The sequence below is a fragment of the Helianthus annuus genome, chromosome 15, assembly GCF_002127325.2.
Source record: "Helianthus annuus cultivar XRQ/B chromosome 15, HanXRQr2.0-SUNRISE, whole genome shotgun sequence".
NCBI classification, from domain to species: Eukaryota; Viridiplantae; Streptophyta; class Magnoliopsida; order Asterales; family Asteraceae; genus Helianthus; species Helianthus annuus.
This window is the reverse complement of record NC_035447.2, coordinates 17,703,249-17,720,301: the sequence shown is the minus strand read 5'-3', so window position 1 is coordinate 17,720,301 and position 17,053 is coordinate 17,703,249. Positions and strand designations below refer to the sequence as shown.

Sequence of the window (17,053 nt, the reverse complement as noted above, 5' to 3'; positions counted from 1 at the left end):
GCGGTTGTCACGCGCGCGTGTAGCCCACTCGCTTGACACAAGACGAAACGGCGTGCTGACACAGTGACAACATGCCCGTCACTATGTCAGCAGTCATATCACACGTCGCTTTCACCACCAACCTGTTAGGAGACGCTCTTTTTTCAAATTACGAAGTTTTGTCACGCAAAAATGTGAGATAAGTTCAGTAGGAAGCTAGATAGTTGCGCCATGTAAGCAGCAAGCCAACAACATGCGCGCCAGCTCCCTGGCGCACACGCTGATTTCTGGCACCCCAGATCAAACCGCAGACACTTAATTTTTATTTCTAAGTACAGAGCTCCAACCACTTGCTTCGCGCATGGAAGCAGCACTGGACTGGGGGGACTTGAAGGGGTATGGTCCCAAATCCTGCACCGACCACACAAGTTAATCTCAGGTCGCACATGAGACCATACCCAAAGTAAGCTAAAATGGTGACTTTCCCGACCTTGCGCCGACTACAAGGGTGTGTCCCAGGTCGCGCGCGAGGTCAGGGCCAGGATAAAATCAATTCTGACACTTAGTTCCTTTATCAAAAGACCTGGCTTCCTTGAACTTGCGCCGACTGCACGGATATACCCAAGTTGCGTGGGGCAAGAAACGCAGGGAAACATTGGACAAGTACAAAAAGTACGAATGGTAGAACAGTGGGCCAATAGGCGCTCAACAGGTTGTATCTGATCATGCTACACGATGAACAATCGTGCAGGAAACAAGAAGTACAAAAGGACACATACGTGGCACCAATTAACTTGCGCCGACCACTGCCCCATGATCTACACTTAGTTGTTGATGACAGACCAGACAACAAGGACACCCATTAGGACACGTGGATCCATTCAGCGTGCGCCAACTACCCTCTCGCCTAGAATCACTAATGGTCGTGGCAGAGGAAGCATAATGGATATTCCTTGTTGTCGATCTCAGACCCAAGGCCCATCAGCCCATCTCTTTCACAGATCACCTCGGCTATAAATAGAGAACATCACCTCTAGGTTTAAGGATGGCTCTTTTGCTCTCTCACTTTAATACGCACACTTTTATCCTCAAAGCAAGTTCTTATTCTCACGCCGGAGGATGGTTACAAGGAGAACCCCCTATCCTCCTCCCTGTAACGAGCTTCACGGTGTGTTGATTGTTTTGCAGGATTGACGTGGCTGTTTATCGAGTTCAGAAGAAGATTAACCCTATTTGGACGAGACATTAACCACAAGCTAATCCCCGGATTAACTTGGTGTTTCTTCATAGGGTAATTTTGTAAAATGTTATTGTAGGGTAACTTTGAAACTTGTAGAGTAATTTTGATACACTTGTAGAGTAATTATGATATTCTACAAAATTACCCTACAAGATCAAAATTATCTTAGGGTGTAAGGGGTGCTCACCTCTTAGGTGAGTCCCCCCTCTTACACATAACCAACCATAAAATGCCACGTCAACTCCCCTTTAACACTCCCCTAATACCCCTTTTTGATGGCGGCACTCCCCTTTTAGGTGAATTGGTTTTTTTTTTTTTTTAAAAAAAAAGAAAAACAGTCATTGGTCACTCCCTCTCTCTCTCTTCCCTCTCTCTTCGGTGAGCCGCCACCGGATTTACCCCCAACCACCTCACCGATTTCCTCTCCCGCATCAATGGCGGTGCTTTGCCGATCGGTGTTTCATGTCACCGAAGGGGTCCCCGAAGGGTGCCCCGTACACCCTTATAAGATCAAAATTACCATACAAGATTATTTGTAGAGTAATTATGATACTCTACAAAATTACTCTATAAGATCAAAATTAACCCACAAGAACATTTTACAAAATTACCCTACAAGATTAAAATTACCCTACAAGAACATTTTATAAAATTACAGTACAAGATCATTTGTAATGTAATTTTGATAATTACTCTACGAGTAAATAATGACGAAAATGTCACCGCGTTTTTTTACCTTTTCACCTTATTCCTACGTTTTGTATGATAAGGGTATTTGTGTTTATTATTTTTTTTTTCTAAACTTGAATCTTCTGAAGGATCAAAATACACACTCATTGAACATAGAACTATATTTAGCTTTGTCTCAGTTTTTTTACTTTATTCGGTATGTGGATTTATTGGTGATGTATTTTCATGCTTTCTATGGTGATTGTACATCACTTTGTTACATCTCATGCTTCCCTATGTTATTGTGCCATTTTTTTGGAGTTGCTCTTTATGCTTTTACATCTTCTTTCTTAAGATGTACTAATATTAATGGTGCTTTGAGATCGTAGTAACAGATGCCCAAGGCTCTTCTTATTCGGTTCGAAGAACCTTGAAACAGCACTCCAAAAAACAAAGAGCACAAGCCAAACAAAGAAAGCACAACTCTCAAAAGCTAGTATGTAAAATATATACATGAAAATTGTTCACCATTGTTTTTACAAGACTACTACTACTAATAATAATACATACAAAATCCAGCAACCCATACACTTGAAAAAAACTCCCCTACATCAGTGCCTGCTTTCTTCACCGTCTTCTTGTATGGTCATCTCCACCTCCTCAACCGTGCTAAAACGCGCCTCACCAGAGGCTATTGTGGACGCCGAGTCCACCCCTGACCCAGCCTGAATCTCTTTAAACATCGCCATCACTCCAACCATCGTCGGCCGCTTCCATGGCCGGTCATCGAGACACATAAACGCCACTCTTAGATGTTGTACAAGCTCATCCACTAACGTCGGATCTTCCTTCAATAACTCCCGATCAAACACATCAGTTATACGCGTTGTAGGATGCTGTCTCACCCACCCAACAAGATTATTGTCACCGAAATCCGGTGAATCGGTGGGTTGTTTTCCTGTCAAAAGCTCCAGCAACACAACACCATAGCTGTAAACATCGCCTCTTGTGGTGCATCTGAAACTCTGGTAGTACTCAGGGGGGACGTAACCTGGTGTTCCGGCTAACGTGCTGACGCTTAGATGAGTGTCCATTGCGCTCATATGTCTCGCCATACCGAAATCCGACACCCGAGCTTCGAGATTTTCGTCTAGTAACACATTGCTCGATTTCATATCCCGGTGAATGATATGTGGATTGCAGTTGTGGTGAAGATACGCTAACCCGCGGGCTGACCCGATCGCGATATTTCTTCGCGCAGCCCAGTTTAATTTAATCCCAGTGTTCTTCCGGTCGTGTAAAACGTCTTCTAAGCTTCCGTACTTCATGTACTCATAAACGAGTAGCCGTTCGTCTCCAACCTTGCAGTATCCGAGCAACGAGACGAGGTTTCGGTGTTTTTTTACATTACCGATGGTTTCCATTTCCGCAGTGAACTCACGATCGCCTTGCCCGCTAACGTGTATTAGTTTCTTGATCGCGACAACGGTGTTATCTTTTAACTGGGCGCGGTACACATCGCCAAATCCACCCGACCCGATCAGACTATTGTTATCGAACCCGTTTGTGGCTTCGAGGAGATCTGCAAACGTGAGTTTTGTTAATGGCTTATCGAAAGCGGCTAAGCTTATACTTAATGCTTCATGAGGGCTGGTTAGTTTCCAAGCCGTGCTAGTAATACCACGGCCGCCACCGGAATACGAATTGCCGCCACGGTCGGTGTACTCTTCGAGGGCGGCAGCCGCCTTCTTCCTCCTCTTTTTCCTCAACTCTACCAAGATTATAACCACTCCAACAATACAAAACAGTGAGAATAACAATCCCATCGCTACACTTCCAGCAAGTGACACTTCTCGTTTGTTGGATTTCCGGTGACTGTTCGATTTTTCATTATGACCCGACATGCATTTAGCAAGAGGAATCCCACACAGCCCAGAATTATTCATAAACCTGTCAGGCGGAAAAGTGTCAAACGGGGCGGATTCTGGGATAAAACCGGACAGATTATTGTAAGACAGATCCGCGTCTCCAAGAGAAAGACCAGATAACGAAGTCGGGATTGACCCGTTGAGTCTGTTATGTGATAAATCAAGAATCGCTGCGTTTTTTAACCCACTTAGTTCGTCGGGTATCGGTCCGGTGAGATCATTGTGACCCAAATTCAATATGTTGAGATAGTACATCGACCCAAGTTCCTTCGGAATTCCACCCTCCAGTTTATTGTACGAAAGATCAAGAAAGATCATCGACCCATTATGATTGAAATTCGGTTGAGTGACCCCTAAATACACCCTGGTGAAATTACACGGGTGTCTCGACGAAATTCGGTCTAAATCCACCCGCCGGATCCCTCCGAATTCCAGCAGATTTCCAGCCCCGTGACACTGTTTACTCCCATCATTCTTGATGTACAAATACGGTTTCCCGGTGAGATACGCAGCCGCAATGTATCCAGATTGCTTAAACAGATCCGGTGGAATCGTCCCACTTAACTGATTGGTATTCAAATCCAACCATACCAAGCTCTTACAATCACCGAGCTCCGGTGGAATCCGGCCGGAAAACGAATTATTCCCAAGTTTAAGAATGGCAAGATTCGATAAACCACCGAGGGCTGCCGGAATTTCTCCGCCCAATTTATTGTTCGAAAGCGAAATCCAGTTCAAATTGGTACAGTTGCTTAAGCTAGCTGGAATCGAACCGGTTAAATAATTGAAATCAAGAATCAGATTCTCAAGAGTCTTAACATACATAAGCTCTTCCGGTATTTCACCGGTTAACAAATTCATCCATATAATCAAATCTTGAAGCTTAGACAAGTACCGGAAACTTTCAGGTATTTTTCCGGTGAGTAAATTAAAACTCAGATCAAGCGAAACCAGTTGAGAACAATTGCTAACACTTGCGGGAATAGAACCAGTAAGCCTATTGTTCTGAAGGTACAACACCTGTAACCTGCTTATACCACTACCTTGACAAATTCCAGCAGGAATTCGACCGGAAATCCGGTTAGAACTCACATCAAACATCTCCAAATTCATCATCTCCGACAACAAATCCGGCAACTCACCAACAAAATTATTAAACCCTAGGTTCACCGTCTTCAAACTGCTCAAATTCAAAAACACATCCATCGGTAACTCACCGGAGAAATTATTCCGGGAGAAATCAACCATTTCGAGTAACTTACATGACTCCAATCCCACCGGAACCGTGCCAGTGATATTGTTACCGGACACATTAAACTGCACGAGCTCACCACAACCGTCTGATAACATCCACGGCATAAACTCCGGCCCGGAGATCCGATTATACGACAAATCAACAACCGCTAGCGCAAGCCCTAACGGTTTTGCTAATACTAATTCTAATTCACTGGCATCTATCAAATTTCTTGACAAAATTAGGGTTTTCAGATTCACACAACTAGATAATGATCTCAAATCCTTAACAGAACCGGAGATCCGGTTGCCGCTAAGATCTAAAGAGTTAAGAAGTCTACTACACTGAGAAATCACAACAACATTACCAGTAATATTAGAGTTTCCAGCAGCAAACGATACAAGTGTAGAAACAGTTAACAAAGTTGAAGAAATAGATCTGAAATCACAGCTTAGGTCAATACCGGTGAGATTTATAGCAGAAACCGTTGAGTTTGTGCAGGTGACACCGGTGAAACTGCAGGCGGTGTTTCCGGCTAACCAGTTTGGTAAGAGGTTAGGGTTTTGCAGAGCTGATTTGAAGAGTAGAAGCTGTTGAGAATCGGATACATCGGCGTGAATGAAGAGTAGAGATTGAAGCAGAGTAAGAGTAAGAAAGATAAGAAGATGATTGTTGGAGCTCATGATGATGATGTTATGTAGTTATTTTGTTAGATTTTTTGAGGGATTATGAAGGAGTGATTAGCAGTTTTCATCATGATTCCAGTTATGGAAATGTAGAGAGAGAAAGTGGAAGTGAGATTGGGGTGAGGAGAGAGAGAGAGAGTATGATGTTTTTTTGGGGGTCTGGTGATAGCTGTTTGGTCACATGGCATGTGACCCATCTTCAGTGTGAGTTTACATTGAGATTTGATACAATGGATATTCATTATTCAATAAATAATAATGAATGGGTAATTTGATATTTGAAATACTTGGATGGGTAAAAACAAGATAATTAGGGTGAGGAGTTAATTCTCATTTTAGTCTTAAAGGTTTGTTTAAATTTGCTATTTTAGTTTAAATCGTTTCTTTTTTTTTTTCTTTTTTTTGTCCCTGACTTTTCTCTTTTATCGTCATTTTGATTACATACCTTAACTCCATCCAAAAACTATATTTTGGGTATTTTGTGGATTTTCAGTTTAAATCTTTTTAATTGCCATTTTGATCCAACTCTTAAAAAAATAGAAATATATATATATATATATATATAATATTAATAATGATTATTATTTTATTATATATCATATATACACGTATACATCTCTAACATACATACATCAGTACATCACCAACATCAGCCACCACCATCATCACCACCACAATCTCCGATGACCTACAACCCCCAAATCCATGACCTGCAACGACTATATCCGACCATCTTCAACTATCAAAAACACACAGCCACCACTGGTATATATCTCCCTCTTTCTACAAAATCACCTCCACCGTGGACATCACCACTTGCTACCACCCCACAACCACCACACACTACCACCACACCATACCACTGTCCATCTCCACCAACATCCCCAATATCCTCCTGTAAAACACGAAAATTCACGATTCAACCCATCTATCTTCACTAATTTTCCGATCCTGTAGGACCCTAAATTCATGATTCATAGGACCCTAAATTCATGATTCAACAACAACCATCACCTGCAGCCAATCATGATGTAACCCTCCAAAACCCCTCACCATGTTTCTGATATAAAATTCCATTAAACCCCCAAAATCACAAAACACATTTCACACCAAACAAATATTTTCTGGTAGTTGTGGTTCACAATAGAGACGACGACAAGGGTTTCCGGCGAAACAGGGGGTGTGGAAATTGGGTTCGATACAGAAGATGGGGGTTAGGGTTTCGCAGATGGATTGTGGAAGGTGAACAATGTTGGGTTTTGATTGTGGTGAACAACGGTGGGTTTTAATTAGGGTTATGATTTGGGGATGACGGAGGTGGTTAAAGATGGTGAAGGCGACGGTGTTGGTTCGGTGGTTGAGGATGTGGTGGAGACGATGGTTGAGGTCGTGTTAGTGGTCTGAGATGGCGACCGTGGTTGAGGTGTTGCTAGTGTCAGTGGTTTATGGTGGTGGAAGGTGATGATGCCGGCAGTGGTGGAAGATGGTGATGCCGACGGTGGTGGAAGGTGGTTATGGCGGCAGTGGTGGAAGGTGGTGATGAAGGTGTGAAATTATTTATCAGTGTAAACCCAAATATATATATATATATATATATATATATATATATATATATATATATATATATACATATATATATATATAAATGATTAAGTATTAGATTTTTATCTTTTATATAATAATAATAATAATAATAATAATAATACTCCCTCCGTCCCATTAAAAGTGTCATATTTTGAATTTTTAAAGTCTTTATTTATAAACTTTGACTTTAATTATATATTTTTTGTGTTATATAAAACTTGATGAAAATTAACCCGATAAAAACACTTGTAAAACACACTCAAATCATATAACTTTCATCAAGTATTATCTAACACAAACAAAATTATTTAAGGTCAAAGTTTATAAATAAAGACTTTGAAAATTCAAAATAAGACACTTTTAGTGGGGCGGAGGTAGTAATAATAATAATAATAATAACCGAATTGGATCAAAATGGCAATTGAAAATCCCTAAAATACCCCTGGTTAAAAATGCGGTTTTTGGATGGAGTTAGGGTATGTGATCAAAATGACAACAAAAGGGAAAAGTCAGGGACCTAGAGGCGAAAAAAAACTATTTGGACTAAAATGACAAATTTAGACAAACCTCAAGGACTAAAATGACAGATAACTCTTAGGGTGGGTGTGAGATTATTTTTCAACCTTTTGTTGGGTTGCAAATGATATAGTATTAGATAATATTCATCAAAAGAGTTTGAAGCCTAGCAGTATTGTAGTTCAGGTTTCAAGTCAAGTCTTATAGTAGATATATGTATAGATTTATATGTAGACTTAAAGGTTGTATAGGTTATGCGTTAAAATATTAAAAAAAAAAAAGGTTACCCGCTCAGTGGCGGACCGATGATTTATTTTTTAAAGAGACGATCGGGATTTTCACCTAAAAGTTGCACTGATTTTTTTACGGGTGTCGGCTGCTCCCGTCACTAAGTGTAGGTCCGCCCATGGACCCGCTCGATTACACAACCTAGTTTAACCCTATCAAAATAGAATATATAATTTTAAATATAATTAATCACATCTTAAAGCTTGTTAAAACTTGATATTATTAGAAATATGGTCAAATATATGATTTTAAGTCCGTTTTTTAGATCAGTATAATTTTAATTCATAATACCCAATAGGTAATTAGTAATTGATATTAGACTGGTAATATAATAAAATTTTATTGTTAGATATATAATGAATTATGAGTATCCGGTCATTATCTACCCTAAAAGAAAACAATGATGTTAAATTATTATTCTTTTCTCTTTAAAAGGAGTAGTGTGTTTGTCTCTTCTTTTCTTTCCATATGCGTACGTGTGATTAAGGATGTATCCATCACTATCTTTTTTTATTTTTATTAGATTCCATTCTCTTTTTTTATTCAATTGTTTTTACTAACCTTTTCATTTCTTTTCATAAAAAGTTATTTGAAACTATAAGTTTTTTTTTTAATTAAAAATCTACGTACACGCTTATTTTATACTTTATGCCTTGATGGTATAATATCAATCTTGGCTTTTATGTTTGTCCTGTTCGGTTGTATGTTCTTTAACGTTAACTTGATCTAGATATTTGTGATGCGTATGATACTCATTTTATATACGATCTGATTTTTTGTTAGGATAAACTTAACAATAAAATAAATTAGGTCTGGTAATAGATATATGTATAAGACACGATTAGGTCTGTTTACTGAAAAACCACACAATGTGATTTTTTACTTTTTTAAAAATAAATGAGTTAATTACACAAATGGGTCCTGTGGTTTATACATAATCTCGCCTTTGGGTACTAACTTCTTTTTTTAACAGGTTTAGGTTCTATGGTTTCAATTTTGTAACACCTTTGGGTACTAACACCAAAATTAGTTAATTAATGTTGCATTTTTTTAAGTTTATCAATGTAACACATTTGGGTACAAACACCTAATTTTATTTAAGTTTAAATCAATTTTACAAAATCTATTTATTTTTTTATTTTCATTATCTTATTATACCTCTTAATTAACATAAACTCTATTTATTTTTTTTATTTTCATATTTTTATTAAACTTCTTATTTAACATAAAATCTACTTGTTACACCAGTATTTTTTTAAATAAATTTTTTAAATAAAATCTACTAGCTATATAGTTTTATGTAAATTAAATTTTCGTTTTCAATTTTGGATTGAAATGATTGATAACAATAAATATCTTTCATGTAAAAAAATTTAAGCCTTTTTTTAACTCGTTTTTTTGTTCATTTACATTTTACTATTTTAGAAAGATATTTAATTTACATAAAAGTATATAGCTAAGTATTTTAGATAAAACTATATAGCTAGGTATTTTAGATAAAACTAAAAAAATTTAAGCCTTTTTTAACTCGTTTTTTTTTTTTTGTAAAATAGATATTTAATATACATAAAACTATATAGCTAGTAGATTTTACTGGTGCAACTAGTATATTTTATGTAAATTAAATATCTTTCTAAAATAGTAACATGTAAACGAACAAAAAACGAGTTAAAATGGCTTAATTTTTTTTACATGAAAGATATTTATTATTATTATTATTATTATTATTATTATTACTATTATTATTATTATTATTATTATTATCAATCATATATATCCAAAATTCAAAACGAGTAAGGTTTACATTATTTAAAACTAGTAAGAAATTTAATTTACATAAAACTATATAGTTAGTAGATTTTATTTAAAAAATCTATTTAAAAAAATACTGGTGTAACAAGTAGATTTTATGTTAAATAAGAAATTTAATAAAAATATGAAAATAAAGAAAATAAATAGACTTTATGTTAATTAAGAGATATAATAAAAAGATGAAAGTAAAAAAAATAAATAGATTTTGTAAAATTGATTTAAACTTAAATAAAATTAGGTGTTAGTACTCAAATATGTTACATTGATAAACTTAAAAAAATGCAAGGGTATTTTAGTCATTAATTAACTAATTTTGGTGTTAGTACCCAAAGGTGTTACAAAATTGAAACCATAGAACCTAAATCTGTTAAAATAAAAAGTTAGTACCAAAGGCGAAATTAGGTATAAACCACAGGACCCATTTGTGTAATTAACTCAAAATAAATAAAATTATGAGGATAGGATCTATTATTTCTTTTTCTTGGTACATAAAATATAAAACTGTGTTTTAGATATGAGATATCAAGTAGTTAAACGAGTTATATTCATATTTAATATTTGTGTTATACGCATTATCAGAAATCTGTTAAACCCGATAATACACGATTTGTGAGCCCTAAAATAAATACATGTCAAAGTGTCACTTTCATGGGTCTTGATTAAATATGACATATAATTAAAGAATAATATACTGCCATTGTAATATTTCATGAGAGTAACACTAGTGTAGTAAATTTCCTTGTTTACCAACAAAGTGGTTATTGGTTTTAGTCTTGTATTATATCCTCGTTACTAATGGTAATACCCGCAAACTTTGCAGTTTTGAGAAATGATATGTTTTTTATTTTTTGACATAAAAAAATTACGTTTGTACTGATCATAAAGAAATTATACGCATTAAATTATTGTAGAAATATGAAGTTCACGATGAAAATACAACGAACCAACGTACTATAGATATAAAATAACTGAAATGATAAGTAAATGAAGGAAATCCGTTTTTGTGCTTTGAAATATAAATTGAAAGGCTTTTGCTCTAATACTTCTGCTTGCTGGATCTTCGTAACCAATAAATCAAACTTTACCACATATTGGAATTAGAATTGGAATTAGACATGAATTCATTGAAATTCCTTTAACTAAAGGAATTCAACATCATTCCTATATGTGAAGGAATTAAAGTAAATTCATTGGAGTCTTCGACCGTTTCGACCAGTATCGTTTCGAATCTTTTGGTTTGAATCGAACCATTTCGACACCAACCGTTCCACCCGTACCGTTTCGACATGAATCGTTTCGACCCGTACCGTTTCGACAGTATCGTTTCGAATCGAACCGCTTCGACCCGAATCGTTTCGACGCGAACCATTTCGACTCATACCGTTTCGACGCGAACTGTTTCGACCCGAACTGATGGTTGTGGGTGCCGGGGTGATGGATTCCAATTCATTTGACAACCAAACACAACAAAAAAAGAATTGAGATTCCAATTCCAACAATTTTCAATTCAAATTGGAATGTTTAAATTACAAATCCAATTCCTTCAAATTCTAATTCCTATACAAATTCTAATTCCAAATCATTCCGTGAACCAAACGCCCCCTAATGTTTTAAACAAAATCAAACATACAATACAATAAACAAACACATCGCAGCCACGACGAGTGGGAATATGTTGTCACATGTGTTAAATAATTTTGTTGTTATAACCCCTAATGTATTTATAAACCCTTTGACACTTTGATTCATTTGACCACTAACCGATTTCATTTGTTAACAAAAATCTGATCCATTTCATTTGTGACAAGGATGTAAAAGGGGGAAGACTGGTTTATTGGTGAAAAAATAAATTGAGGTAAAAAAATTGAGGTGCAAGTTTATTAACAAAGTGGTTTTTTATGGAATCTAATGCAACAAAATTAAGAAAAAGAAAATATACAATATGTTAAAAGAACTAATGAGAATATGTTAAAAGTAGGTGTCTGATTGTTTCTTCAATAAAAATATAGTTAGAAAACTGATTAAAAAATGGTTGTATTTAAACATATTATATACATTTAAGCTATATCTAAACTAGAAATTGTATATTTTTTATGTTTTTTGTCCAACCCAACTCAAACGACGACCGACAAAATTCTGATACTATATTGTAAAAAATCTAAACACCGAAAAGGGGGACCATAGTGTAAAAAAAGAAGAATTATGCGCCTGCCACTGGACTACACCCTAATATCATCACAAGAGAAGACGTAAAAAGAGTTATCGGATGAACACCCAATAAATACGTACTTAAATAGTGTCAAAATAATTAATCTAAGTAAGTAGGATGATAAAAATGAAAACATGATGGATGTTTATAATTGCATGGATTTGGGTAAGATTGGTATTTATGAAAATGACAAATCCATCTCAATATGGCAATTTGAGTTCTTGTTTTCTTACACCTCGGAAGCCAATAATTTATTTTAGACATTTAAATCATGTTGTAGAGACATGGTCCCCTACATAAAGGAAAATAATAATACACTTTAAATGGTATGTGCATGCATTTCAATTATGAAATAAACTATGCACTAAAAATTCATTAATATATAGGATATCTACAATGTTAACCACATACTTCCTTCCTACGAAGTTTCTCATCTCCTTCCTACGAAGTTGTTGAAGGACCATTCATGATTAATAGATGAATAGAGTCAAGGTTCATAACAAAGTTAATTTGTGTACATTTTATAAACTATTCGAGTTGACTACAACTAATATATCTAGTGGCGAAGTTTGATCAAAAGTTTCGCAAGAGCGGAAAGTCATGGGATCCAAATATTTTTTTACCTATCACTATGTTTTTGGTTATATGTTCGGGTCGGTTATTCAATTCGGGTCGGGTCAAACAATAATAACTCCAAATAAAAATAAATAATCTTCATTCATTCAAAGAACCCGTTCTTATACATAAAAAAAAAAAAAACTAAATTTGAACTCTCAAGTTTCATTTATATAAAAACTAGTTTCAGACTTTATTTAAACTCATTTCAAGTTTAAAAATAATTATAAGAAATTGCGAATAGCCGCATTCTTCACGTTTTTTAACGAATACGAAAATATGTATACATTTTTTGGACAATAAACTTGGTAGGTGCAGGAATTTTTTAGGAAAAATAATTGGCGGGAGCAGGCCTATCTATTTTTTAAAAATTTCAGACGAAAAATCAGAAAAATTACAATACTAACCGAAATATTGACGGGGCGGGTGCACCCCTTGCCCCTTAAAAGCTCCGCCCCAATCAAATGTGTTAAACCAAGTTTGTTAAATCGCCAAGGTTCTACTAGATGGAAGCTATAGGGTTTGGTCATGGACATTGAAGAATGAAGGGTAACAAAGAAAGAAGCATACGTAACTTCATCTCTATACCTAATAAAACAACAAGGTTTTGCCACTTGGCATCACCTCACTCCACCAACACACTTGTCAAAACCTCCTTTAGTTTACTAACGTGTTCCCCCTACAATGCTCCACGTATTCAACTTTTCACAACCCGGTTTTGTGGTAAAGTTTTGAACAAACCCTAAAAGTTTATTCAACGCCGCTACCATTGTTTCTTCTTTCTTCTCTCCTTCTTCCCTCGCTCAACCCTTCTTCTTCTCAATCAGTCATACATGGTTGCTGTTCTGAACCACGCTATTAGCAGGTATGAAAATTTTTGTTCATTGTTGTTATCTTTTAGCAGTTTATGTCTTTGATTTAGTTTCCTTTCGATTGTAGATCTGAACCCCCTTTTGAAGAAACCCTAAAATTTCCCCCCCGCCGCTACCATTCGTTCTTCTTTCCTCTCCACTCGCTCAACCATTCTTCTTCTCCATAACTCCGTTATGCTTCCGGATCTTAACGATTTTATTAACAGGTATGGTTTTATTCATTTTTTGTTAATTGTTATTCTCTTTTTTCAGTTTCTTGAGTTGATTTTGTTACTGATGGTACTAGATCTGTTCCCCTTGTATTTCAGATTAGGGTTTTTTCTTCCATTGGTCATGTCGCTCACTCATCCATTGTTGAAGATCTTAACCACGCCATTCAAATGTATTGGGTTCCTCCTTATTTGTTAATTCTTCTTCATTTTCGTACTTTTTTAACCTGTTTTTCTTACTTACTATTGTAGATCTGAACCATGCGTTGATCATATTAGTGTTTGTTCGAGGTATTTTCAACCTTTTCTGACTCAGGTTTGATTATTAGTGTTTCTTCGAGGTATTTGCAACCTTTTCTGACTCATGTTTGATTATCCCTAAAAATTATTATGTTTTTTTTAAACTTTGTTGAAGATTAAAACACCGCGTTTAATAGGTTATGTTTTCCTTATGTTTTTGTTCCGTGTTCTTGATTCTAGCCGTTTGTTGATTATATTTTGTTAGTGATTATTGTAGATCTGAGCCACGTGTATTACAAGTTAGGGGTTTTTCATCTTATAATTTTAGTGTTTGTTTATTTGATTTGGTTTTGTTATGTTTTTGATCCTGTTTGTTATTTATCGCGTGTATTGAAATGTTTAATTTCATGATGATGATGTTTTAAATACATTTTAACCCTCCATAAATTTAGTTTATGTTCTGTTATGATGATGATGTTGATGATGATATGATTTCGTTTTTTTCATCTTATAATTTTAGTGTTTGTTTATTTGACTTGGTTTTGTTATGTTTTTGATCCTGTTTTTTATTTATCGCGTGTATTGAAATGTTTAATTTCATGATGATGATGTTTTAAATACATTTTAACCCTAAAGCTTATTTAGTTTATGTTCTGTTATGATGATGATGTTGATGATGATATGAGCCACGTGTTTGTTTGATTTTATTTGAAATATTGTTTAAAACCGCCTTTCCTTTGTATGCCACATAAATTATGTTGCTATGTGTATTTTATGACCAACAAAATGTTTTATCCGTATCTATGAGTTGTGATTCCATTTTGTTATTCTAATCCTGTATATGATTTATCGCGTGTATTTCAATGTATAATTTCATGATGATGATGTTTTAAATACACTTTAACCCTAAACCTTTTTCTGTGTTTATTTTGATGATGTTGATGATGATTATATGAATCCGCTGTTTTTACTTTTGTGACTCCGCTGTTTTTACTTTTGACTTATCCATTAGTGTAGTCTAACACTTTTGTTAACAAATACACATAAAGAAAGATGTTGTTCTATTTTGTAAACAAATTTTGGTTGTTGCTTATCATCAACAGATCCACTATAGGTAAATACTTGTACATGTTTCCATCAATTATCATATTTCTGTATTCATATTTATTTGTCATTTTTAAATTCTAATCCCCCATTTTATTTTTATTTTTGCAGATTGTATAATTGCGGTTTAAAATAAATCCATAAGTTCACAGTTTTTACCGTTTAGATGATACGCCTAAAAAGTTAATAAGAATTAACCCTCTGTTGAAGAACAACCACTGACAGACCTCTGCTGGAAAGATCGATTTGTCGGTGATGTTGTCAAGGAGTGTCATTAGATGCTTAGTGATAGCATTTTCTTATTCTCCTTGACAATGTCACCGACCCCTCATAATAATTCCATCAAAAATCTGTCACTGGTTGCTTCTTCAACAGAGGATTGGTTTTTGTTACGTGAAAATGTATCATGTAAAGTTAAATTTTAATAACTTTATTTTTTTTGTTCATTGTTGTTATCTTTTATCAGTTTATTGTTATTGATTGTAGGCGTTTGTTTTTGTTATCTTTCCTCTCCACTCGCTCAACCATTCTTCTTCTCCATCACTGCGGCATGCTTCCGGTTCTTAACGACGTTATTAACAGGTTATGTTTTTGATCCTGTTTTTTATTTATTGCGTGTATTGGAATGTTTAATTTCATAATGATGATGTTTTAAATACACTTTAACCCTAAAGCTTATTTACTTTATGTTCTGTTATGATGATGTAAAAAAAGGTTAATAAAGCTATATAATCTTTGTTAAAAAAGGTAGGCCAAACACCCCCTAAATGTCCAATTTGTGTTTTTGATGTTTGCAAGAAATAATGCCCCCTCTGTTCAATACCCTTATATTAGTTATAGTATTTAAAAATGGATAACATGTTTTTATTTCAGTTCATATCAGTTTCATAATGTTTAATCCGTATCTATGAGTTGTGATTCCATTAAACACCCCCTAACTGTCCAATTTGTGTTCTGGATGTTTGCAAGAAATAATGTCCCCTCTGTTCAATACCATGATATTAGTTATACAGTTTATATCAGTTTTTATTTCAGTTCATATCAGTTTCATAATAGAGTTTATTTCTTGTAGGTGATACAAATAAGTTTCTATGGAATCATCAGTTTTTAGCATTGGATGGATGCATACCTGAATCCAAGATCTCAGTTAGGTGAGTTTGAATGGTCCAAAGGTATATAATATTTTAAGTCTCAATTTATGTTATTATTGTAAATGTACTCCCAAATTGATTAGTAACATGTTTAGGATGAACGAACCCTAAAATTTAAAGTAAATTTTTTTTCAAATGAATTTCATATTGGTAAACCATTATGTTACGATTCTGTATTTTAAAACAAAATATTCCAAACACCTTTGAATTAACAAAATGGTATTTCTTTTAACCTATTTTACAACTTTTTACATTTTAAACTTCTAAGAATTCTTATAGTATACAAGTTTGTCTTTGTATCAAGAAGGTAATGTAATTATTCCATAAAAACACTGCTCACCTCCTTTACTTTTCAGATTACTATATTTAAAAAAACATGGTAAGCAAAAAAATACAAAGACATACTTTTCCTCTTTTTTTAAACCTTTAACTTTGACTTTCTGAAATACCTTTTCATTTTAGTTGACCTTACCCATCTTTGTTCCACTTTTCACCATTCTAAAAAACCTTTTCCTTATAATTTTGACTTTCAGAAATACCTTTTCCTTTTAAATCCATTTTTTAAAGTAAATAAAAATGTTCAAGGACCTTAGGTCAAGTCACTTTGATTTCTACTCACAACCATATTTTTGTAAACCTTTTAAATAGCGGAAATATCTTCCTTTTTTACAAAGTTATATAATTTTATAAGTCTCATTTTCTGTTATCGTTGTATAT

General features: G+C 34.7%; 1 protein-coding gene across 1 annotated transcript; it reads right to left on the bottom strand.

The window, feature by feature from the left end:
* Positions 1-2,350: 2,350 nt before the first annotated feature.
* LOC110910903 (systemin receptor SR160) lies at positions 2,351-5,943 on the bottom strand. Its single transcript, XM_022155475.2, has one exon. It carries the CDS (start codon positions 5,731-5,733, stop codon positions 2,500-2,502), a length of 3,234 nt encoding a protein of 1,077 aa, XP_022011167.1. The 5' UTR covers positions 5,734-5,943; the 3' UTR covers positions 2,351-2,499.
* Between the last annotated feature and the right edge of the window lie 11,110 nt (positions 5,944-17,053).